Below are 24572 nucleotides of genomic sequence, written 5' to 3'. Positions count from 1 at the left end.
TGGCTAAAATTGATTTCAGAGATTTTCCAGGTGGGGTTGTCCAACTCGCAGTGTCTCATTGTAGGTCATGACCTTACATGTTCTCAATCCTGTATGACTTGTATAGCATATTGATATTAGCAGTCATACAGCAGGGCATTGTTCTATCATTTTCGTTACACATCCCTGAGGGAGGGAAAAATTTGACTGTCAGCTGTTTGTGGCATGACATGTCTATGAAGCTTTGCCAGCAATAAAAGAAAAGATCCAGTCATCCAATAACTTCACCCTCCCATGTCAATTGAACCAGTGAATGTAGTCAGTAAAGCAGCATTGCCTACCAGTGCACATAACCACTCCGCATCTAGAGAGCAGCTGCCCCAAAATACCACCCCTAAACCCGTCATGTAATGAATGTATGTACCCCAAGAAGAAAACCAAGAAGACACCTGTCTCCACTGTGATCTGCTCTAGTCCAGTGCTCCGTTCAGATCACACACAAACCATTTTATAACAGCACACTCCAATGTATTTAAAAAATCTTTATTTGGAAAGAATGACAAGAGCAGGAGTTTTAAATACAGTCAAAAAGCACTCCCACAGAATAAATGACTTAATACAAGACCAATACAGCATGAAACTAACATAACTGCAGATAAACCAATTTCAGAAATGAAAGCCTAATTTTTCAGGCCAGGCCACAGACCATATCTTCATGTGAATTTCAGTGAATATTCTGGAGTCAAAAATGATAGCAAGGTGAAACAATGTCAAACACCTCTTGATACTTTACAAAAAGGTGGGGTAAACAGACTTACTACCACCATTTGACAGCGTTCACAGCATGGCAACGTACCATACAATGCTCACTGACAGAAGGGGAGCGGTGACAGCTTTTCTCTGTGTTTGTTTTGTAGTTCCCTCACACCGGAGACACACTCACTAAACATGCAATCATTAATTCCCCCAGTTGGAATCTTTTGTGTGTCTTGTGTGAAACTTTAGAATCTTGCACAAGGCAAATCCAAATAATTAAACCGTCCCTCAACCTGCTCTTTAAAATAAGGGGACAACAAATGGTTTTTACAGTTAGCATTCATAATACACAACTGGCAACAAAACTGAAACGGGGGAGATCTCGCTGTGACAAATCCAGCCCTTGATAAAACCCACCCTTTAGTACAAACCAAATTTGTAAAAAGAAAAAAAAAATCTAGAGAATTCATTTGTACATTCTAAAGCTGAACCAGGTTTAATGACAAAGTAAAAAAACAAACCAAGAGAAACTGGAAGATTTAGAGAGGGGGGTGGGGGGGTTGGGGGATAGGGACCAGGTTCCCTCATGACAGTGGGGGAGACATCTGTGCCTTCCTCATGGAGCGCAGTGCCTTCTCTCGCAGGTGCTTCTCCAGGTCGTCCAGACTGTCCTCTACTTCACTGTCTGATTCCTTAAAGAAAGGTAGCATTAATTATATCTCATTCGGGCTAGCTTACATGGTGACAGGCACGCTGCACTAAAGGTTCCGATCACTTGATGGCCAGTGGGTGACTTGGGAAAAGTTAGACTTCACCTTTTTTGAGTCTGCGTCTGCGTCTGCAGCAGGGTGGTCTCCCCCCGCCCCGGGCGCAGGGCCGGAGCTCTTCTCCTTCTTGTGTTTCTTGTGTTTCTTGTGCTTCTTGTCCTTCTTGTGTTTCTTCTCCTTCTTCTTCTTCTTCTTCTTCCCCGCAGCCTCAGGATCAGAGTTCTGGGAGGAAACACCACATAACATCAGCCCCGTTCATTAGCTGTCCTGACTAAAAACAAACGTCTGATCTCCTGACCGGAGGGTTAAGTGCTGCCAAGAGAAGGTCAAACCACAGAAAGGGTTTACCTCATTCGATTTACAAACTAAACAATGTATTCATTGTGATGGGGCTCAGAGTGTAATCCCAAATGAGATGTTGAGCCTGGTGTGTCAGAAGCGGTCAGCTCACCTTGTTGGGAGATGGACTGCCAGAGCCACTGCTGGGCTTCTTGGCCGGCGGGGCAGGAGACCCACTGGCAGAGCGGGATGGGGAGGGAGAGGCCGAGCCAGGGGCCGGCCGCTTCAAGCCTGCAGGTCTCGGGGACCTGGATCTGGACTTTGATGGCGCTCTCCTCACGCCCCGGGGACTCTGAGAGGCTCTGAGGAGCAGAGGTGTGGACAACAGGTTAGAAGCACATCTACTGATAGGTACAACACAGGCTCGGGTGCATCAAAGTCATGTTGAGTGTGGGTTTACAATGTCAAACTGTCAGTCCACCAGAAGGGTGTGTCATTCTGCTCACCGCTGGTTCTTGCGTGGCTCTGGGGTCCGGGACACCCTGCGGATGGGCCGGCCACCGCTGCCGTGTGTGGGTGACGGCTGACGCCTCTGATTGGTTGGAGAGTTAGCGGAGGTTTCGTAGCGTCCCTGGGGACTGGCGGATGCCCGCGGGGCGCGGCCGCGGGTGGCAGGGGAGGGAGAGCGGTGGCCACCGTGGGCAGGAGGAGGGGAGCGGCCCTCCCTGCCTGGCCGGTTGGTGGGGAGCATGGGGCTCCTCCTGTGTCTGGGGGGAGATATGGAGGGGGGAGGCGTGCGCCTCTTCTGGGTGGGGGAGCTCCTGCGTTTGGGGGACCTGGAGGGGCGACGCTTGGCGCCTGGAGACGGGCGCTTGGCAGGGGGGGACCCGGACGGACGCCTCTTCTGAGGGAGCATGGGGGTGGGGCTGTAGCGCCGCTGGATGGGGGGGGAGAAGCGCCTGGGGGAGGGAGAGCGTCTACGGGCCGGAGGTGAGGGAGACCTGGGGGGGGAACGCAGGGGAGCCAAGTCAGCTGAAGGTAGTCCCAATACTGCTTAGCTTTTAGATACAGACTTTAGATAAGTGAAATCCAGTGCTAATCAAATTGGATTTAAGTCAACTGAAACTGAATCCATTTAATGTGGCACTTGTGATGGTATTGTTACCTGCGTCTGGGTGGAGAGGGGGATCTGCGACGGCGTGGAGGAGAGGGCCTGCGTCCTCCAGGGGAAGGGCTCCGTCGTTTCCTGGGGGAGGACAACACAGCCGCACGTTCAAATACCCCTTGATGGTAACAAGTTTACAGTAGTAAACGGAGCATAATGTAATCAGAGGGAGCGGGGGTGGGGGGGCTAGGAGCCGTGCTCGCTGACAGACCTCGGGGAGGCGTCCCTGTGGCGTCTCCTGGGGGAGGAAGGAGAGTGGCTGCGTCTTCTGCGCACCTCTCCGTTCTTGGCCACCGGCCCTGCGCCCGGCCTCTTGGCCCGCTCGTCCTCGGAGGAGGAAGATGAACCTGTATCTGTAACCCACCAGAAACAGGACGGGAGCCTTAAAAAAAGGAAGCTGATGGGTTGTCTTGCATAAGATAATAGACCTAGAGGGGCATGGACTGAGTTAGAGATAGGAGGAGGGAGGAGGAGGACACATAAACCTGTCGCACCTGAAGATGACTGGCGGTTCTGTCTACGGTACTGACGTCGCTGCTGCACAGAGTCTGCTGTAGCTCCCTTCTCACCTTTCTCCTCCTCTGAAACACCAAGCAGGGAGTCTCCTTTCAGTCATCAGGAGAGATAGCCCCATACACCCACAGACAAGACACACCCACCAGACCAAAATGCTACAAGAAAACATCCCAGAAGTTATGCAGGGCTGGGGGCCCCGTTCTCCAGAGCTGCTGTAGGATGTCACAAACTCTCACCTGATTCAGATGCCTCTGATCTCCTTGCTTTGGGCCCATCGGATGGTGAACCATTCCTCCCTCCTGGTTTTCTCTTCACACCTGTGGGGTAGACAACGTCAGGGCTTCCTGCTACACCAACAGGTGCTGCCCCCCGAACCCCCTTAGATGTTGCCCTTCTAGGAGTCGAGCAACCCAGGGATCGAGAGGATGAAACGCAATACAATTTCCAGGTCAGAGTTCAACTAGGCCCACTCCTTGCAGAGTCAATAGCTATTCCTTGATAATCTTGCACCGGGGAGACATACCCAAGTCTGGGACCGAGCATGTAATGTGAGGAGGTCCTATAGGATCATCTTAGGGAGTCTGAGGCAGGAGATGGTGAGTGGGAACTGATGTGGGGCTCACATTACAGCCTGGGCCAAATCTAATATGACTATGCTCACCGTATGCAAGCATGTTTTAAATGATTTAATTTAGGCTCATATGATAAGTCAGTTTAGCAAAGGGAAGTAACTCATTGATTCTAGAAGATATATCAGAGTGAACTGAACATCTCTGTGCATATCAGTAGATTTATATAAAAAGGATTTGACACAGTAGTCCAACTGTATTCTCAGGAGTTTAAGTCTTATTGACATGCTGTTAAGAGTGGATAACAGAGAGGAGATGTGCATGTATGGGTGTATTGCTACAGAGGTAAAAGGTACCTGTGGATCTGGAAGGAGAGGCTGAGGCCAGGCCCTTCCTGGCCCGTGGGGAGGGGGAGCGGCGAGCCTCGAGGGAGGGGTCTCCGTGGCGGGGCAGTTTCCTGGGCGGGGTGGTGGAGGGCCGTCTCACAGCCTTCTTAGGGGAGGGAGAGGAGCTGCTGCCGGAGGAGGAGGGGGAGCGAGAGCGCCGCCTAGAGGATAGACACACCACATCAGTCACTGTGCTAGAAGGACAAAACCCTAGAGGATAGACACACCACATCAGTCACTGTGCTAGAAGGACAAAACCCTAGAGGATAGACACACCACATCAGTCACTGTGCTAGAAGGACAAAACCCTAGAGGATAGACACACCACATCAGTCACTGTGCTAGAAGGACAAAACCCTAGAGGATAGACACACCACATCAGTCACTGTGCTAGAAGGACAAAACCCCAGAGGATAGACACACCACATCAGTCACTGTGCTAGAAGGACAAAACCCTAGAGGATAGACACACCACATCAGTCACTGTGCTAGAAGGACAAAACCCCAGAGGATAGACACACCACATCAGTCACTGTGCTAGAAGGACAAAACCCCAGAGGATAGACACACCACATCAGTCACTTTGCTAGAAGGACAAAACCCCAGAGGATAGACACACCACATCAGTCACTGTGCTAGAAGGACAAAGCCCTCGCTAGTTCCACCTGGTGCTAGTGTTCCCTTACCTGCGGAGGGGTGAGCGACTGCGTCTGTGCCTGGGACCTGGTGGCCCACGTCTGGGCGGGCTCCTGCGGCGAGGAGACATCCTCCGCCTGGGGCTGGGCCTACGGCGGGGGGAGTAGGACCTGGGGGAGAGCACATCCATTTGTTACCATGGCAGCCCAAAACACCTGAGAAACGAGGCTGGGCAGCCCGTCTGGGGGGGGGGGGGGGGTCGGCGGGGGGCCGCTCAGGGAAGTGTCAGGTCTCACCTGGAGCGAGAGCGTGGTCGTCTGCGGGAGCGAGAGTGGGAGCGAGAGCGGTGCCGAGGCCTGTCCCTCCGGCCGTCCCTGTCCCTGTCCCGGGCCTTGGGGCGCTCCTCCTTCCTCACAGCCTTGTCTGGGGAGGGCTCCTTCACCTCAGTCACCGAGTCTGGCTGGGCTGCGTCTGACACGTGATCACTGGAACACCACAAATCAGAAGCGTATTTCAGACGTTACGAGTAACTGTACCGTGTTACAAGGCATGTACATGTAACATGACCTGGCATTCCAGTATGGGGCCCAAGTCCAGTAAACCAATGTTATCCTGTGATGGTGGTGCCAGTCTACCTGGTGGAGGAGGCCTCCTGGATGATGGGTTCGGGCAGGATGCTGTCTGAGGTGTCTGGCTCCATGTGGGGCTCCTCCGGCTTGCTGGGCAGCAGAGCTGCAGGGGGGGAGCTGCTGCTGGGGCTGGGTTTGCGGCGCGGGGAGCGCGAGTGGCTGCGCTTCTTCTCCCGCTTGGCTGGCGAACGCCTGCGTGGTGACGGTGACCTGGACTTCCTCCTGGGCCACAACAAAGGGAACGTTGAGGATACTGGACTACGCTATTTGTAGAAGGATATATATGTGTGTGTGTGTGTGTACTGGTGTCTCACCTTCTGTTGGGGCTCTTGGACTGAGCCCTCTCTCGGTTCTCTTTGTTTTCCTTCTCCTTCTTCTCATCGTCGATCTTTTTCAGAGAGGCGAGCTTCTCCTGCTCAATCTGCCACATAAAACATAGCCCTGTGCTTTAAAAATTTGTTTTAAACCCCCCTGGCAGTGCTGTGACAAGTCCAGGCCCGTGGGACAAGGCAGTGGCAGGGCGACAGGCTTGCTGCTCACCTGTCTCTGTTTAATCTCCTCCTTCTTCTGTTCCAGGAAGGCAGAGGGGATGCCTGCGATGTTCTCCTGGGCACTGAGCAGCAGGGGCCACAGGTCTTTCATGAACTCTCTGGCGTTCTTTCCGTTCAGGAAGCCTGTCAGGTTAATCTGCATCATCTTGCTGTCCGGGTGCTGCAACACACACACGAAGGGGGAGAAGAGAGTATGCACCACGTGAACATGGGGAGAGAACTTGTGGAGGAGGGGGGGGGGGGGGGGGTGAGGGAAGGTACTGTTTAGGTAGCTGCCTCCCCCCATGTTTCCTTACTAAGCTATGCCTGGTTGCTTATGGCAACCACATACCCAAATAATTTCAAGAGAAAATGGCTATAGCAATGCAGACCTTTGGGGCTCTGCCATACAACAAAAACAAAAAAGAAAGAAAGAAAAATCATTACTTTTTTTTTTTTACAAGTCCTGAGCTGAAGGGAGATACATCTACATCCCCACTGCATGCAATGTGACTGGAGCTTTACTCTCTGAGTGCCACTTTTTTATGAGCCCCCATGTATATCTAGGAGATATAAATGTTTTTAAGTACCACTAGTAAATGTTACTTTTGTCTACCCGTCCTCTTACCCTGTTACCCCACAGTCTACGCTAGCAGTGATGTACAGATATCCACAATACAGAGTGCTTCAAAACCCAACAATGCAAGTACAGTCCCGGTGTCTTCAGTGAGCCCCGCAGGATCAGTGGGTATGGAGTGCCCGAGTCTCTTGCAGAAAGAGACGCTCCATTGGCTTGCTTCCGCCTCCCTACTGCTTGAGACTCAACCACCTTGAGTTTAATGTTATACCATTTATCTAAATTGCAAGAGACGAACAAGCAATAATGAGTAAACAAGACATGGAAAAGGGGTTTTATTTCAACAGCTAAGACAAGAAATGATAGTAAGATACCATTGTTATCTGGCTCAGCCATTTCTTACCAATACATGTACCAATGAACGTAAACCTTTACCCAAACACATAATGGTAAATTATTTCAAATACAATTAGCTATGAATCTATAAAAAGAAATTTAAAGAAACCTTACTTTTCCAGAAACCTCTATAAATGAATAACAATCCTCCTTGGGTTGCGAGTTATAAATTCAGAGGAGCAGTTGACTGTCTAGTGTCTAGGACGCTACCAATACGAGTGTACGTTTTTTTTTTTTGCTCTGTGTATAATTTTCAACACCCCCATTTCATGTTTCGAAGCCCAACTAAGTAATAGTGGATGATGCAATTTGAAAACTAGGGCAGAACTCTAAAGAGTCTGGTATAAATGCATATCAAGATAATACAGGCCTATTCATAATAGGGAGCATGCACTCTGTAGTCTTATGAGAATCTCTGAGCTGGGCATCGATGGGTATCTTATGAACCATCTTTAAAAAAGGCATTGAGCCATAACGCAGGGAAATTATCTCAACCTTGGCTAACAAAGTGAGTACTTATCAGTACAAAATCCGCCAAGGACAACTTTCAACCCCGTTAATTCCAGTTAAGAATAAGGGGGAATGTTGAAAAGACTAATGGTGCATTTGAAATGCCTATGGAGAAAATGACATGGTACTGTTAAATCATGTCTAGCACTGGCATGATGAGGATCCCTGCACATAACTCACCTCAAACCACACACTGCATCATCAAGGGAGAGTTGGGCTCAGTGACTTTGGGCTCAGGAGAGAGCTAATTAGGTGTTGGTGCTATACTTCTGATGCAAGGTATAACATCCATATTGGTTCAGGCCTTTTAAATCATAAATCACATCATCATTAGAAAACTGCTGTACAAGGCACTGTCACACATCACAGCAACAACTTCTAATCATTCAAATGTTTTTGTATGCTTACACTGGATACCATTGGCATCTTTAACCATCCAAGCTCAAATTGTGATTTTACTTTTAAGTAGTTGTTTTGAACATCCTGCCGTAGCCTCATAACCCACATATACTGAGCAATAGATTATGAAGTACGTAACATGTGCAGCAATGGAAAAAAAACGAGCAGATTTGCAATCAATGGTATTACCTTCTCTTCCAGTTGGTTAAATATGAACTCTATGACGACGTCGTCTTCGAATCCCAAGATCTCCGTCACCCGCTGAGTAATCCAAGGCTTGATGACCTCCAAGTTGACCTTGGTCATGTCCACCTGTGGGTAAACAGCAATATCAATATACAATGCACACAATAAAATGCCATGAAGAAAACAGGGCGCCATTTCAAAACCACTTCCATTGGATGACCTGGGGGGCACTTCATCAGGGAAGTGAGACCTTATCAGCAATACTTCAGAGTTGGAGAAAATAAAAGTGGTGTCGCGTACCTTCTTCTCCAGGCATTCTGCAAATTTGAGCTGCTTCAGGAGTTTCTTCTGTTTGTTGCTGAAGCGATTATCTTGTTCTGCACTTGTTCCCTAGCAATGCAACAAGAGGCAAGTTAGACCAATGCTTCGACCATTTAAACGTTTTCTATTTCCGGACAATTATATTTATTACAGATATATTGAGATCAAAATTAGTTCTTCATGTTGGTAGGTGAGTGAATTGGCAAACTACATTGAAATTTCTTGTTGTGCGTCACCACGCCGTCGAACGTTGACTAGCTTGCCAACTAGCGGCTCTAGTTATACCAACCAACCATACTAACTAGGTACATCAGCAACATAGACACCAGATACAACGACAGGCCTACTCATGTTGGATGTGTTACTTAAGTAATTAATCCCAAGTTAATTCTTGCAACTAGCTAACTAATGACTATTTAACACATTTTAAGAAACACATAATTACCTCTAGCTAGCGAATAGCCACAACCTACCTTCCTAGCTAACGTTACAGTAGTTGGTATGTTAGCTGGTTAGTTTGATGTCTACTTGGTTAAATATACATCTTTTAACACGCCAGCATTAAGTTTGATTCTGGAAGGATAGAGATTAGCTTTCTAACGTCCCGAAGCATGCAGTACTGAACCGCCATTGCTAACCGCTAGCTAGCAAGTTTGGGCCTACGAGTGTGCAGCGGAATGGCGCACGAGCTCATCCGTGCGGACTTGCTGGCGGCACATTACCACATATTTAAAAGCGTAACGGACACAATTAATGTTGCTCATACTTCAAACAACATGAGTGAATTTGTAATTATGCTTACGCGGAAGAATCCCGCGTCCATTATTGACCGTGAAGGATACTTATCGGCGACAAGGAGAAAGACGTTCTGCCGGACTCCAGGTTACAGCGCGAGACAAACTACTCCGTCAGAGCAAATCCTCAACAACGAAAATCACTTCCGGTAGCGTAACTTGGGCTCTTCTTTCCGAGAATTTCAAAATACAGGTCACAAAACTATCCCCCAAATTCAAATAAATTCGGGATGGCATCAAGCCATCAAAAAATATATTAATACTGGTGTGCTTATAGACTGCGTAGCGGCGGTATACGAGATATGAAGTTGGGTAATTATCGATTAAATGATCGATTCCTCACTATTCAACTGTATTCATAAAATGTATAAAGGCTAAACGTTGCATCCACCTTCTCCCACTCACTCATCTCGCCCCCTCCCCTCCCTCCCCTCCCCCCTGACTCCGACACTCCTCATCGTCTAGCCATTAACACTTCCCTTGGCTGAACTAAAGCAGAATACGTTCTTTAGCCCTTTAAAGTCTTCCCTTATCTTACCAAATCATCTACTTTAGGTTAAATCATTTGTAAAACATTTTTTTACATAAATTGAGGTAGTCATCACTTCACTATCCATTTGTAAGTTGTTGTAATCGGACGGACACTCAGTGTTATTATAAGGAACGCATAATATTTTTATTAACTTTATCATAGGCAGTAAAGTGAGTGAATGACTAGTTCATTCGAGTGTCCACTAGGGGATGCCATCTCACAATTTCAGAAGTCTACAAGTGTCACAAGGGCTCATCAGGACTGCTGGCAGATCTTTCCAGCCTGATTAAACTGGCAACTCTTACAGAACTATAGTTGCATCATGTCTGGACTTGTAGTCTGCAGAGTAGAATAGGTGGTTGTTGAGGTGGAGCAAGCTAGGGTCAAGCTCCTCCCCCTCCTCCATACAGGAGTCCTAAGGAGACGCGACAAAATTATTTAAAAACAGAATTGAATTAATTACAAACATATCTGCAGATTACTGGCCTTATATGGATGTCTACTGACTAACAGCACTTCCTTCAGGCTTTCTAATCAGTCACTGGTCACATGCTGAGCTGGGCTGTCTGAGTTAAAAACAACAATGCGCTACACATTTCCATACGATCATCACATGATTATCATCGGAGGACAAGATGCATCATGTCAACAAAGACATGGGCCCTTTGAACATAAACATACCCGGTCAACAATTACACAATTCAGAATTGACTGGCTTGGTTGCCTTCTACAGGCAGAGGGTGCTATTGAGACAGGAAGCAGAGAGCAAGGGGAAGGAACATTGATTAGGATGATCTTCCCATAATTCTCTGTGATGGTCCAATGAGGGTGTAGGTAACCTGGCTCCTTGACAGAAGGGGATAGACCTCTTCAGAAGACCTAAATGCTGTACTCCCTCCGGTGTGTGCCCACCATGCCAGCTGGTGCCCTTGTCGGCTCCTTGTCGACAATGGCATGGAAACATTAGAGGCTCGTCCAAGGTTGGGGGGCACGATGGACGGCTCCAACATTGCAGCGCATATCTGCCCAGCGAGAGAGCGCTGGGGTTGTACTACACTAACAGTGTCCCCATTCATTCAACAGGCGAGTGAAGCAAATCGAATTTCCCCGCTAGCGTACAAAAACGCCTTTCAGACACTGCTCAGAAAAATGCTTTCCTAAATTGAATTAGGGCTGCAGTCATCCTTCACTTCACTCCTCTGCCTTGCACTGACACACTCAACACATAATTGTTGAGATTTTTCAATGATCCAAAACTTCTGCGGTGGTGTCCAATGTCAATCACAAGAGCAGAAACTGCATTCATGCATCCACCCGCGCACACCCACACCCAACGCACACAAGGTCATCACTTGGACCTGCTCATCATAGTTTTTTAACTCCGATTCAAGGTGGTGTTATTGGACCAGTTAATGTGGTGGATAAACAACAATGAAGCTAAACAGATATACTGTATAAGTAGTCTGTGTGTGTGTGTGTGTGTGTGTGTGTGTGCGTGTGTGTGTGTGTGTGTGTGTGTGTGTGTGTGTGTGTGTGTGTGTGTAGGTAGTTGAGGGCAGTGCTTTCCTGTCCATCAATTTTTTTTATACAGGCAGATGGCACAGAGTGGCTCACTATTAACAGGGAGACTATACGATTAGAGAAAGATGAACAAACTGATTAAAACAAACCAGGCCAGTCTCCCTCTGTCACTAGTTTAGTCATAGCAATAGCAGTACAACTACAGAGCCATTAAAAATTTCGAATTAGACCGAGGTCCTTAGTAGGAGCCAGTCTGTTGGAACAAAGCAGTCTAAATCTTGCATGAGTGTGCTCCTCTCAGTGGGCTGTGTCACACTGAGCCTGGAGGGAGAGGCCTCACAGTGACCTTCCAGCCTCCTCCCTCCCCTTTTTACCTCCTGATCATGTGTTCTACCCCAATCCTGGAAAACAAAAACGTGGGAATATCGCAAAAAAAGGCTTACTTCATAAATGTTCTCCCAATCACCTCATCGTTCCAGGAACAGAGTTTGTGTTTGGTCTTACACCTTTCCTTTTCCTTGTGGTCTGAGTGCAGGAGACAATGAAAGCCAGATTCTCCATAGTATTGAGACCATGGCTGCTATAGTCTATATACATTTACATTGTCATTTAGCAGACACTCTTATCCAGAGCGACTTACAGTAAGTACAGGGACATACCCCCCGAGGCAAGTAGGGTGAAGTGCCTTGCCCAAGGACACAACGTAATTTGTCACGACCGGGAATCGAACTGGCAACCTTCTGATTACTAGCCCGCTTCCCTAACCACTCAGCCACCTGACTCCCTCCTATATAGGCTGCTATATAGTCAGGGAGTGTGGGTGGGTGGCTCGTGGGTCTGCTGCTTTGGCTTCCTCACCAACAGTGGGAGAACTGCGAGTCATAGCCATCTCATTACGCACAAGAGCTCCCATGAAAGTGAATGCCTCCGCCGCAAGATCATTCAGCTCCATTCATTTTCCAACCAGTGTTCTTGAATAAGCGACAGGGTGAGAGCTGCTTCTGTATCTACCCTCAGTTCATTGTTATTCTAATGAGTTTTACATTTCCAGGCAGCACAAAAGAATAAAAAAGCCGTGGGCTTCGTATAATAGACTCTTAATCTAACCAGTGTACCACAAGTTCGTAGATGAAAGGCATTTATTAATGTAAAGCTGTAAATTCTGAGAACAAGATAACACCCACCAAATGCCTCCTCCTACTATCCTCCTCTTCCCTTTCTACCTTTGACATTCGAGCCGCATAACATCACCTCTAGCACTGCTCACTCCTACACGCACTTCTGCAAACACAAACAGAAGCTCTCTCTGGAGTACACACACACACACAATCTTAAAATTTCTACTGCCGCATACCAATAACAGCTACAACAGGCGAGAACTTAAAGTTTCCAAATTACCTGAAAGGAAAGCAAGTCAAAGACTGTAACCAAGGGCCTCTTGGGAACAGAAGGAACAAGGTTGCACTTACTGGCAATAATGCAAAGCTCTGGTCATGGAATGACTGCATTTGTGTTAGGGATACAATTGGCTCTTCACTGTTAGGTCCTTGGAATGAAGCATAGTCACCATCCCAAAATAATATTCTCTCTCATTAATATTTGAAAGGTTTCAACCAACCAGGCTTCATTTTGAGAGCTTGAATTGAGGTGCCTCGCCTCAGTCAGGGGCAACCTTAAGAGCCAGCAATCACTTCCAGGAAACAGGCTACTTAATAGATGAAATGATGTGTATGCACCATTTCCAACAACATTCTCAATTCTGAGGCAGTACATAAAATGTGCTAACCAAAAAAATGTAAATGAGCTTCTGGCTATTTTACAGCTGGTATTATTGTTCCACGTTACATGAAAGAGTAATTAAATTGAACATAGATTTTTCAGAAAAATCAATCAGTAAAAAAAGAAATCAGATGTTACTTGGTTTATAAAATGTTGTTTTTATTCATGTTACATAGCTGATACATAGGGCATTAAACATTTCCACAAGGCTTTTGGGGACTACAATCGATGATTAGCAAAAACACAATAGTGGTCCAAATCTCTAATGACAATCACTGGACTAACCAAACACCCTCTTACATGTGCACAAACCTGCATTGAAAAGTACTAAAATTTAACATTTGGACTGTGTGTATACAGCATTGGGTCCCATTCCAGTGTACTATTAAATGGCATGCATGACTGAATTATTTTTGTATTTTTTCATCTTTCCATTAACATGTTCCTATATTTGGTCTTTAGAAAGCCCCACTGTTTTCTCCTCAACTAGACATGCTTGACTGTGAATACATAACCAAGGGGAGGGGACTTTAAACCAATGGAAATCACCTGGCTGTGAAACTGTCAATGTCAGCATCTGTACTGGAGCTCCCTGCAGTAAGGGTTGATAGTATGGTGTCAGCATCTGGAACCGTACCACATAACCGTTTAAAGAGACAAGAGTGAGGAGGGGAGGGTACTATTTTGCAAATCTATTCCGACAAATATTTTCCACCTTGACGAATAATCCAAACTCCTTCATCTGCTGGGACTAGGGATGTCTGTCGCTCAACAGTAGGCCCTAAAACTTTGTTTTTCATCTCTAATTTGAACTATGTCGATACAAAGTGAAGCTATTAATACTTTTCTACAGCAGAAACTGCACATATGAAAGGCCAGGATGAACACAAACCATGGAATGGAGGATTCTTTTTTTTTTTTTTTTTTTTTCATTTTTTGACCAAGAGCAGCGGTGTGAAAAGACTATATGATTTTGAATTTTCATACACAGCTCTTTCAGTAAATGGGTTTCATTACTAGAATAAATCTTAAGTGGAGCAATAAGGAATGGAGACGTGTAAAAAGGTTTTTCTTTTTTTTTTTTCAGGGGGAGGAGACCCGAGGAAGCTTCAGTTCTCGTTCTCGCCAGCCTCTCCTGCTTCCCCGCCCTCACCTTCCTCAGCCGCGTTGTCGGACGTCCATAACTAGAGAGAAAGAGAGAGAGGGACAGAGAAAGAGAGATAGGAAGGATGAAAAAAAGACGAAGGGAAGGAAAAATATTATTCCAGAGAAACACATGCATTCCCTGGGAAAGGTGCCACAAATGCGTTGGCAAATTCCCCGATAAGTCAAATGACACAGACCAAAGATGTGGTTATTAATTCAGGGAGCACGATCTTCCTGTGGTCATTGTGACAGACAGAGGGACACTTACTGTCAGGTTGTCTCTGAGGAGCTGCATGATGAGAGTGCTGTCTTTGTACGACTCCTCGTTCAGCTTGTCAAGCTCTGCAATGGCATCATCGAACGCCTGCCAACATGACAAAAGCAAAACCCTTGATGTTCACAGCAACAACAAAAAACAAAAACAACCCTGAATCTACACAGTGACATCTAAGCAGCACTCAGTTGTCATTTCAGGAAGTGACAGTAATGTACAGTATTGAGATCCATGTCCTACACAGCCAGAGGCCAGTCCAGCTGTTTGAGGGTTGGCTGACCTGTTTGGCCAGTGAGCAGGCCTTCTCTGGGGAGTTGAGGATCTCGTAGTAGAAGACGGAGAAGTTGAGGGCCAGGCCCAGGCGGATGGGGTGTGTGGGGTCCATCTTCTCCTTGCTGATGTCAAACGCCTGCTGGTAAGCCTCCTGAGAGTTGTCGATGGTTGCTAGGGAGACCAGAGGAGACCTACATTTAGGCCATGTGTTCCTAAATAGGCCTTTTCCAAGAAAGGCAGCAGTTGATACACAATACAATTCCTATTTTTCCATGTAGTACATTTTAACAACAAAAAAGAGACAATTTCACAAAAGTCCCATCACTAAACATAGTGGGTAATAAAAAAAAAAAAAAAAAAAAAAAGATAAAAGGCGAGTCCATGATTCGGTTATGACTGCACATTCATATCACAGCAGTGGGGCCAGAGCCATGAACCTGCAGGGAAACAGTGCCATCTATTAGCACATCGATTTCCTTTTTGTCAAGACAGCAAGCACACGAGGGGAAAAGAGAAAATGTGAAATGCAGGGCATTTCACATTTTCACATTTCTGCCCCTTCTCCTCACAGGAGAAGGGGCAGACAGACTGAGGTCTCTTTAGTGTAGATTACACAATGCCTCCTCGTGAAAGAAGAGAGGAGAGAGAGAAATGAGGCCCATAGCGCCGACAGACACCCCTCCCCTTTTTGTTCCCCTTCCTATGAGATGAGGCACGATGGTCACGTGAGTGTGACGCACCAGTCCCTGCTTGACACCATTTCCAGCTCCCTGACAAAATGTGCCGTTCTATTTTGGCTCGTTAAGGGGCCCCTGAGTTCAAAGCAGGAGGGAGGCCTAGTTTGAACCGAGGCAGACTAGAACAATGGCATGCGACAGAATGTGCCTTGAAAAATGGCTCGGTAATGAAGTTTGGGAGTGTGTGTGTATGTGTGTGGGGAGGGGGGCTGGGCTTTTATGTACTGAGACTTCCGAGGGGGGAAGGATGAATCTCCTGCTGTTAGTTACACAATCAACAGGAGATTTTGGCGGGTTTAGGAGTCATCTCTGCCACAGCGACTGACAACTGCTGGGACGCAAATCTGCCCAGAATGTTTCTTTTTATGTCTACAACCAGCCAGACACATTCTAGAAGAATAGAACAGGGATTAACGAAGTTCAGACACGTTTGTTTTTGTTAAGTAGGCTGCTAAGACTCAGCTCAGGGACAGTACATTTGCAACATTAGGTTTTCAGTTTCATCCCATACCTGTCCTGTCGGCTCCAGAGGCGACTTCAGCAAGGTATCTATAGTAGTCCCCCTTCATCTTTAGGTAGAAGACTTTGCTTTCAGGGTTTGTGGAGTTCTCAATTAAATATTTCGTCAGCAGTTCCTGTGGAAAAAAGACAGACATATTGATCACTTTGTCTACACTAGCCAAGACATCATACATGCATGGAATGTTTAGTCCTGTTGTGGCCAGATTACTGCTAATCTGTGTCTGGGAGACCACTAGGTTTAAAAAGTCATGTTAATGGTTTTAAAAACCAGATAAACCATTTCTCTGAGGATGGGATAGGTTCCATCCTGAGACGCACATAGAGGAAAGGCTGACTCAGGATTAGAGAGGGGTACAGCGGCTGACAGGTCAGGGCAGATCACAGCACCTAAATCACTGGGGCCAGCCAGCATGCCAGCCCTCGGCCACACCCATCTATTAACTGTCAGATAATAGGAGATTAGGTGAAAGAAGTGCATGTCTCAAGTGCCAGGCATTCCAGCCCAATTCATTCCCTAAAACAGAATGGCCTAGCTTGCTTGAAATGAATTCACACAGTGCTTAAATTTCTGTCTCACTAACGTACAGGCACACCTCTCTCCATAATAAAAAAAAAAAAAAAAAAAAGTGAAATTCTCTACATTGTGACAGGAATACACACACAATTAGCGGCGGTGGTCAAAGTGGCTCACTGCTATGTAGACAAGAGTACAACTGTGAATAGCCAATCACTTTTGAGTATAAATCTGGCTGGGTAGCATTGCGGACAATGTGGGCCATCACCATGACAACCTAGAACCAGTCTGACTTTGAGAAATGCGTCTTGCCAAGGTTAGCCTATATCCAGGAGGCAAGTAAACCCAGCCTACATTACTGTCTAAGTGGGCCTGCTTTGCCTTTACCTTTGACTAAAAGTGGGACAATACAATGCAGATAGAACTTAACTTCTGTACTCCACAACATAAATGAATGCATCGAAAGGTGTGTGTGCTTGTGCACACCACCATCTATTTAGCTGAGGCACCTTGCTGTGTTTGGGTGAAGCCTTAAACCAAGCTGGGGCAAAGGATGAAAGGCACCAGCCTGCATGTTCAGTCTGGCATGTGCTGGTGGGGGAGTGGGGGCATTCTCCCTGCCAGCTGAGGAGAGGCTCACCTGCTCTGGGTCACCAGGAGGAGCCCATCTAAGCGGGGGGACGAGTTGGGGCACGAGGTGTGATCCACACCCTCGGCCCACCACGCCCTCAGCCCACCACGCCCTCAGCCCACCACGCCCTCAGCCCACCATGCCCTCAGCCAACAAGCTCTGGCTGAGACAGGAACGTGCACAACACGTCTGCTCGCTCTATCGCACACACACACACACAGGAAGTGGAACGGCAGCAAGGTGTGGTCTGAGGGTGGGTTTATTGTAGTCGAGATGTTGTGCCGCATTTACGCAAACATGACTCAGGAGAACAATGGGTTCACATCTGTTGCAATGTGTCTGCTGGATAAGCAGGGAGCCTCTTATTAGAACATGAAATGATGGTCCACTTTTGCCAGATCACAATGAGACTATTCATAATGTAGGCTATACCATCAAACTGCATATGATGGATCATGTAAGTAAACATGTTTCAAGCTGTACCAGTCATATTTCAATTGGTGGATGTAGTGTTTTGGAATTAAACCCTTGCAACACGCATCCTTCATTCCTCGTTGTCACACTAGCGGAAGGGATCAGTCAGTCAGGACTAAGACTGAACAGCAGACGTGACATTTCCAACTCATCCTCATGAATCACCTAATACTTCTGGATCACAGCTTGTGATGAGGCAAACTGCTTCCCAAGGAAGCTGCCCCATCTCCAGCCCCACGAGGCCCACATGAACACCTAGTGTTTAGAAGGCCAGTGGCTCAGGGAAATGATTACTGCCTGCCGGCTAAGCTTCCTCCTCGATCTCCCTTAATCCACTTCAAGACAGGATAGGAATAATGGGAAGAGCCATTCCCCGCTGTCTTAGATTTAACAAGTGAAAACATATCTCTCTAAGTAAGATAGGTTGCAACAGACCCTGACGATACTAGACAAATGTATAGTTGGACCTGACTGACATCAAATAAAGACCATTGGAGTATGTCGCAAGAGTCCTCGTTTAGAAATTTAACTTCAGTTATTCCTTGCTTCCATATAGTCTGAATCTGATCAATATTTGTCCCCCAATGGGAGTTCTCATCAGAGACCTATTGAGCAAACTGGGTTATGGCAGCCCTGTTACACAATTCTAAATGAACTCTTTCACTTGGCCAACCACATTACAAGTTACGTTTGTGCACCAGATGAGACTGGGGTAGTATCACACACTTTGTATTACACTGGCTCGGCTAGGCTACTACTGGTCCTGTCTGTTCCACCCACTGACTGGCACACCTTGCTGTATAGAGCAGTCATTCATGAACTTTGTCAGTTCACACCCTCGCATAGTTCAAGCAGCCATTGTTTCAGATTCCCACAAGGAAGGAATCGGGGATGACAATAAAATACTTCCTTTTCTCTTGTGCTGGGTGGAGGTACCATTTATAGAAAAGGGGGAATCACAGGATGTCAAATTATGTTTGATCCAAATAGGACTCAAAACAATAAGTTGATTACATGCCCTGACCCTCCAAAAATGTATACAGGTGCCTTTTTACATGCACTAGGCCTACCTCTTCGATAGTGTCAATGAGAGTTTAAACTGGATCTGGCTGCAGTTACACTGATCTGCTTTTAGAAAGCAAACTAAAGCCAAGCACCAACTACACTGCTACCCTAGTCTTCACAGGGAAGCTACATCCAAGTGAGAAATGCCTCCTTTCTCTCCCCCTCCCCCCAATCTTCCCAGGCAGCAAAGAGACACCAGATTCCTGCGGCACCGCTGGAGTTGGGTGAATAACTGATGTCTCGTGCTTACACTCAGACGCCTTGGGAAGAAGGCGGAGAAAAGCGACTGCCATGAGATGGCAACCAAACGCGTGTAACCTTCAGTGATCATGACACATATTGACCAATGGGAAAAGCGTAACGGCAAACGTGGACCCAATTCCAAGAATGTGTCGTTTGTGCACTGATTCAGCAACACATTATTGAACATGGCTAATTGAACTTGGCTATTTATACCCATCTGTGAGCCTACGTTTGCCCTGCAATCTTCCATAGTTTTATCTCACAATTCCCCCAGAAATTGTACCCTCTCCAGTTTTACAGTAGAAAGCCGATTCACAGCATCCTATAAACTAAACACACGCCTTGTGCTGAAATTAATTAAACTACAGTAATTACCAGAACGTCATTGCAGATATCGCGCAACTCGGATTCCACCTTCTCCCGATATTCGTTGACCATTTGGAGTTTCTTGTCGCTTCCCTCGGTCTTCTGTCCGATGCTGGAGATGACTCTCCATGCCGATCGCCGAGCCCCGACCACGTTCTTGTAAGCGACAGATAGCAGGTTCCTCTCCTCGTTTGACAACTCGCCTCCTTTCTCCGTTACCTCCTTCATGGATGCGGCCATATCGTCGTAACGCTCGGCTTGCTCAGCCAACTTGGCCTTCTGAATCAGCTCCGTTTTATCCATTGTTTTTTTTTTTTTTTTTTAACCTTAGGTTAATTCGTCAAAAGTCTGGTTCAAAAATAGTCCAGGAATGCAACAGGGAATGGATAGAGGGGAAGTTAAAGGTCGAAAGGTGGAGATGCAGAGTATTCCACAGTCAAAACCTGCAGGTGAAAAGGGTGTAACGTTAGATCATGATGACAGGAAAAGATTTAAGTTAAAGTCGTTAGCCTTCATCCATTCACAAATCAACGATCCTGCAGCAAGCTTGCTTCCCATTAGTAAGCCGTTGCCAGCTGGTGAACGCTCCGCTCTCCCTGCCTCAGGGCCTGAGGGTGCAAGTCCCTGGCCTGAACCTAGCCCTGGACCGGAGAACGACACACGGATGTCAGACTAAAAGCAATTGTACCGTTACTGTAGACTAGCTACAGTAACCAATTCATAGTTTTCGACATCAGTTCCTGAAAGCTGAAGACAAAACCCGGCTTGATCCCGAACGTATTGAGCTTGTGGTTTACTGGTACTAGTTAGCTATTCACCAACCAAGTAGCCTACAGTAGATGACGATGGCCAGCTAACAACGCGTTAGCTTGCTAGCTAGTAGTAGGTGCTTGACTAAACTATCCGAACAAGACGAATATCTGCCATGTTAACTAGCATGTGAATATATTTGCTAGCTAAACCTTCAAGCATATGTTGGCTACCTCTCGGTTACTGTACCAGCAACCAGGCTTGGTCCAGACTAGCTAGTCTATCGTCCAAACTAACGTTTGTCAATTATTACAAGATAAGGCTCTGCCACAAGAATGCATAAAGCTGCCGATTGAAAGCTAGCGTAGCTAGCTATCAAGGCAGCTAGGCTAGCTTACATACAGGATAGCAGCTAAGCTCGTTTTTGCTAGCTATTCTCGGGCTCGGCGTTGGGCCACTCCTTCCATACAGGCATGCATTGCTAACAAAAAAAAACCTTGTCAAATCATTGCTACATTATCACATCTTACAAAATATGAATGAGAGAAAAGAAAGAAACAAGCTTCGCCCATTTTCTAACCTTCTAAGATGCCAATATGCTCCTTCGAATTGATCCGATTTGAGATTGGTGTGAAGCAAAGCGAAAAACAGCACAGTAGCCGTGAAGTTCAACTCAACGTATTAGTTCAGGGCGTTACAAAAAAAAAATGCTGTCCAATCACAAATAGAGTTTTCTGCTGATCGACAGTAATTTCCAAATATTTTGACCAATGGTTGTTTTGAGTTAAGAAAAGGGGAGGGTATTTAGCGCAAGTTAGACCGACTTGTAGGCTGCGGCTGGGGCCACGGGGTTTCCTCCAATTAGAGCAAGGGAGAAGACGTCACCGTTACCATAGTGATGCTCTTCCAGCCCCCTTCACACGTTGTAGCAGTAACAGCTTCGGAGGGGCCCGGAGGCGGGCGTGGCACCCAGTTCTCTTAAGTGACGGTGATTTAGATATTTTTTCTTTCATATTTGTTTATCTTGGAATTAGCATAACTATGTCCACCAGCATACCATGCGTTTGATTGTTCAGATGAGAATAAGACCACGAAGCTAAAGTTGAAGGATTCTATTCAGGAGGTAATAGAGCTTATGACAGAATCATGACAGAAATAGACCTGGCTACCGACCGCCAGCAACTTCCTTTTTATCCCTGGGCTCAGTCACAGACACCAGATATCCAGCCACCTGTCCTCTCAGTTTGCTACAAATCTCTGGTGATATCCTCTGATGGCAGATGTTCACTGCTGGAAGCCATTGATTAATATTCAATCATATTGATCAAGATTGGAGACTAAATAAATCTAGAAACTTTTCTATTCTGATTTAGAACCACTTTGATTTAGTCATCATTATACATTGATCACATCATATGTTTTCTTCCAATAAGACTTACAAATTGATTTCTGAAGTGTTCTCAGTGTTCTCTCTTTAGATAATTTCCTTTCCTTCCTTTCTCTTTAGGCAACTACTTTGTGTTAGTTTTTTTACCTCCCTGACTTGAAGCATTGCGGCAGCGAGAGAGAAACAACACCATTCCTGTTGTTCCCTGTTAGGCACATTTCTAAGCCATTTTTTGCCTTCCATTTAGTGTGCCCTGTGGGTTTACTGTTAGATAATTGGCAGGGTGCATTAGCTGAAGTGAAAGGCATCCAGACTCTTATCGACAGACCTTCCATGCTGCCATACAGAATAATGTTTCTACATTGCAAAGCAAACAAGACAGCACTACCATGTCCTTCCAATCCAACATACTGATGTTTAGGGAGAACAGTGAAACAGAGAAGTCTGTATTTGAGTACTGTGTCTCATGAGACATAAAAGAGAGAGCAACTGTGAACTAGAGAGGGTACAATTTCTGGGGAAATTGTAGGGTGTGCTTGCTTGTGTCGGTTGCACAGGGGTCTGTATATTTTATATAAAAATGCATAGGGCATACTTATTATTTATAAAGATTACATAGATTTAAAAGCATATTTTTTTCTGTTTATTTACAACTTAAAATACGAGTGAAGTGTAGAATGAAATATGATGTCTTCTCATTTCCCCTGCAAGAGGCAGCCTCATAGCTGAATCAAAACGAATACATTTGGCAGACCGGTGTAAAAATGGACCTAATCTCTATGACTTAAACGTCCTTTTAAGTTTTCCCTTCTCGTGATATTTTCAGGCATTTAGCCTACTCATATTGCATTCATTCATTAATAAAGAACCCCTTTGAAGATTATTCTACGACGTTACCGGCAGAAGATAGACTCGCGATTCAAACAGTACCATCTGCTAACTGAAAATATGCCCCCAAAAACGTAAATAAGCTTGACATTTATTTAGTGGAAAATCGCTCATTCATAAAAAGCTCACTGGTAGCGATCATTGTCAGTAACAACGCAAAATGCGATATAGCCCTGTGTGGAGAAGCTGCCCCGGTAAATTCTACTACAGTACAGTACTAGACTACTGCTGTGTTCGTCTTGGTAGTGATTGCGTTGGTTGAATTCGATTTGACGTTCCGTTGTACGGGTTAGGCTGAAATGAATGATTTTCATGAACAGATTGACAAAGTTTAGGCTGTGGCAATGAAGTTCAGGTTAGTAGTCAGATAGTTTCACCTATTGAAAGACTTTTGATTTAAGTAAGGGGAGTGCCAAACATGTTCTGTCGCCGTTTGACTTCCTAAACAGCTGTGTAGCTTAGATGTTTTTGTAGTGTCTCGCGTAGGCTACAGCGTTGCAGTGAGCAACACTGGTTTGAAACCACAGGTAATGATAATTTCACCAACAAATCGTTTACTTGTAATGTCATAATACATCCTACAACGAAAATGTATTTGTGAGGAATGTTTATTTTAATGATTGAAAACAGATGCATCGTAGACCACTGTAGTATGTGTTGCCCGGGTAACAGAGGCTAATGTCATGCTAATGCCTCAGTGAAATAGTAGACTACCGTTTCCGAAAGTAGATGTGGGCCTACTTCCTTAATAATATCAGCTAATATTGTACATTACATTTTACAATTGTGTTTCACATCACAAAGTAAAATAAGTAAATAGTTATCACCCTGGCCTCTTTGCTTGGGCGTTTCTGCAGCTGCCTTGCAGTAAAGCTATAGTTAGCCTAGCTATCCCCCAAGTTAACAGATGCGAAACGAATGTTCTGATACAGGTAGTCACGCGTGTTTTCGTGACGTTAGTGACGTAAGTAACGTCAGTGACTGTGGCTAGCAAATTAGCCACCGTTAGCTTCACTTTTCGCCACAAAAACTTAACTTGAGCCTAAACCATGCAACGGAACGTAAATCCCAATAGAAGCAACTCAATCGCTACCAAGACGAAACTTTTGACACCTAGGTTGTCTATGTAGGCCAAATATTGACTGAGTTTTAGGGGGGCAAAAAGAATAATAATAATATATATGTGAGAGAACAAAGGTTGTGCTCTCGCCGAAGGCTTGAGCACACCCAATGACCCAAAATGTTCATTGAGTCACATTCTCCTTCATGCTCTACCCAGTCTTGACAATGCTGTCCGGATGCATTCTACAGTCTTTAAGTATCTATGGCATGAGAGTTGAAGGGACAATGGTCTATGTGGATCAGAATGACTCTGCAGTTGCCTCTCATGGGATCTGTTTCAGTTCTGGAATGTTTCCTCACAATTTTGTAATTCTAGAAGTTTCCTGTCATGGATGAGTAGAGGTTCAAACCCACAGCTACTGGATTCCTGGTTATCATTGATTTATTTTCCCAGATACAGAGATGGCTGTGTGTCCCAATCCCATTGTGACGGACTGCATTTCTTCATGAATTCAGCAGGGAAGGATACATAAAAGGACACAAACAGTTGTGATGCATGACCTCGAGAAACTGGGCGACAGGTAGCCAACAAACACTGCTTTGAAAGGAACTTTGTTTTCTCTCCAAGAAATCCCCAAATCTTGTTTCCTGCAGACATAGCTTACCATCACTCCACTCACCAGTTTGACAGCCACCTTTGGATCCCACAGGCTGCTGCGTAACTGAACAGGCGTGGGCTTATGTAACACCCAGAGGCCCTTGGGTGTTGTTGGTCTCCACTGAAACCTGTCTGCCTGGCAACAGCTCTCTCTTACTGTTCTCTCTCTCTCCCCTGCACAGACAGAAAGAGAGACACTATTAGCGTTTTGATACGTACGTTCCTTGAGTCAAGCTGTCATGTTTCCAAGGTACATGACAATAAGTACACTCCAAGCACCAATCCCATTAATTAATTAATTTATTGTCATCACCCCAGTGCTCTACATGTTGTCATGACTGTCAACCGAGAAAGA

The 24572-nt window shown here is 45.9% G+C and overlaps 3 protein-coding genes across 8 annotated transcripts in view; all 3 read right to left on the bottom strand.

The window, feature by feature from the left end:
- mgst3b (microsomal glutathione S-transferase 3b) overlaps nucleotides 1–17790 on the bottom strand; it is a 167322-nt gene extending 149532 nt beyond the window's left edge. The window contains exon 1 of the mRNA XM_062468743.1: nucleotides 17770–17790. The gene's annotated coding sequence lies outside the window, so the exon portion shown is untranslated. The remainder of the gene's footprint in view (nucleotides 1–17769) is intronic.
- srrm1 (serine/arginine repetitive matrix 1) lies at nucleotides 674–9557 on the bottom strand. Of its 6 annotated transcripts, none has more exons than XM_062468811.1 (17): nucleotides 9404–9557; nucleotides 8581–8670; nucleotides 8284–8406; nucleotides 6223–6393; nucleotides 5997–6103; nucleotides 5689–5904; nucleotides 5350–5538; nucleotides 5104–5223; nucleotides 4388–4578; nucleotides 3699–3779; nucleotides 3441–3527; nucleotides 3158–3299; nucleotides 2947–3027; nucleotides 2288–2782; nucleotides 1954–2143; nucleotides 1546–1724; nucleotides 674–1416 (listed from the first exon to the last, which is right to left on the bottom strand). In XM_062468811.1, exons 1-17 carry the CDS (start codon nucleotides 9422–9424, stop codon nucleotides 1320–1322), a joined length of 2580 nt encoding a protein of 859 aa, XP_062324795.1. In that variant the 5' UTR covers nucleotides 9425–9557; the 3' UTR covers nucleotides 674–1319. The 6 variants fall into 6 exon arrangements, with proteins under 6 accessions (XP_062324795.1, XP_062324794.1, XP_062324796.1 ...); XM_062468810.1 differs by having other exon boundaries at nucleotides 674–1427; nucleotides 1551–1724; XM_062468812.1 differs by having other exon boundaries at nucleotides 674–1420; nucleotides 1551–1724.
- Nucleotides 13366–20948, bottom strand: LOC134026216 (14-3-3 protein zeta/delta-like). Its single transcript, XM_062468740.1, has 6 exons — nucleotides 20803–20948; nucleotides 19482–19915; nucleotides 16169–16292; nucleotides 14928–15091; nucleotides 14642–14737; nucleotides 13366–14411 (listed from the first exon to the last, which is right to left on the bottom strand). Exons 2-6 carry the CDS (start codon nucleotides 19773–19775, stop codon nucleotides 14337–14339), a joined length of 753 nt encoding a protein of 250 aa, XP_062324724.1. The 5' UTR covers nucleotides 19776–19915; nucleotides 20803–20948; the 3' UTR covers nucleotides 13366–14336.
- Between the last annotated feature and the right edge of the window lie 3624 nt (nucleotides 20949–24572).

The sequence above is a fragment of the Osmerus eperlanus genome, chromosome 9 (genome assembly GCF_963692335.1).
Source record: "Osmerus eperlanus chromosome 9, fOsmEpe2.1, whole genome shotgun sequence".
Classification (NCBI taxonomy): Eukaryota; Metazoa; Chordata; class Actinopteri; order Osmeriformes; family Osmeridae; genus Osmerus; species Osmerus eperlanus.
The sequence above is the reverse complement of the archived record's forward strand: the minus strand, read 5'-3'. Positions and strand labels throughout refer to the sequence as shown.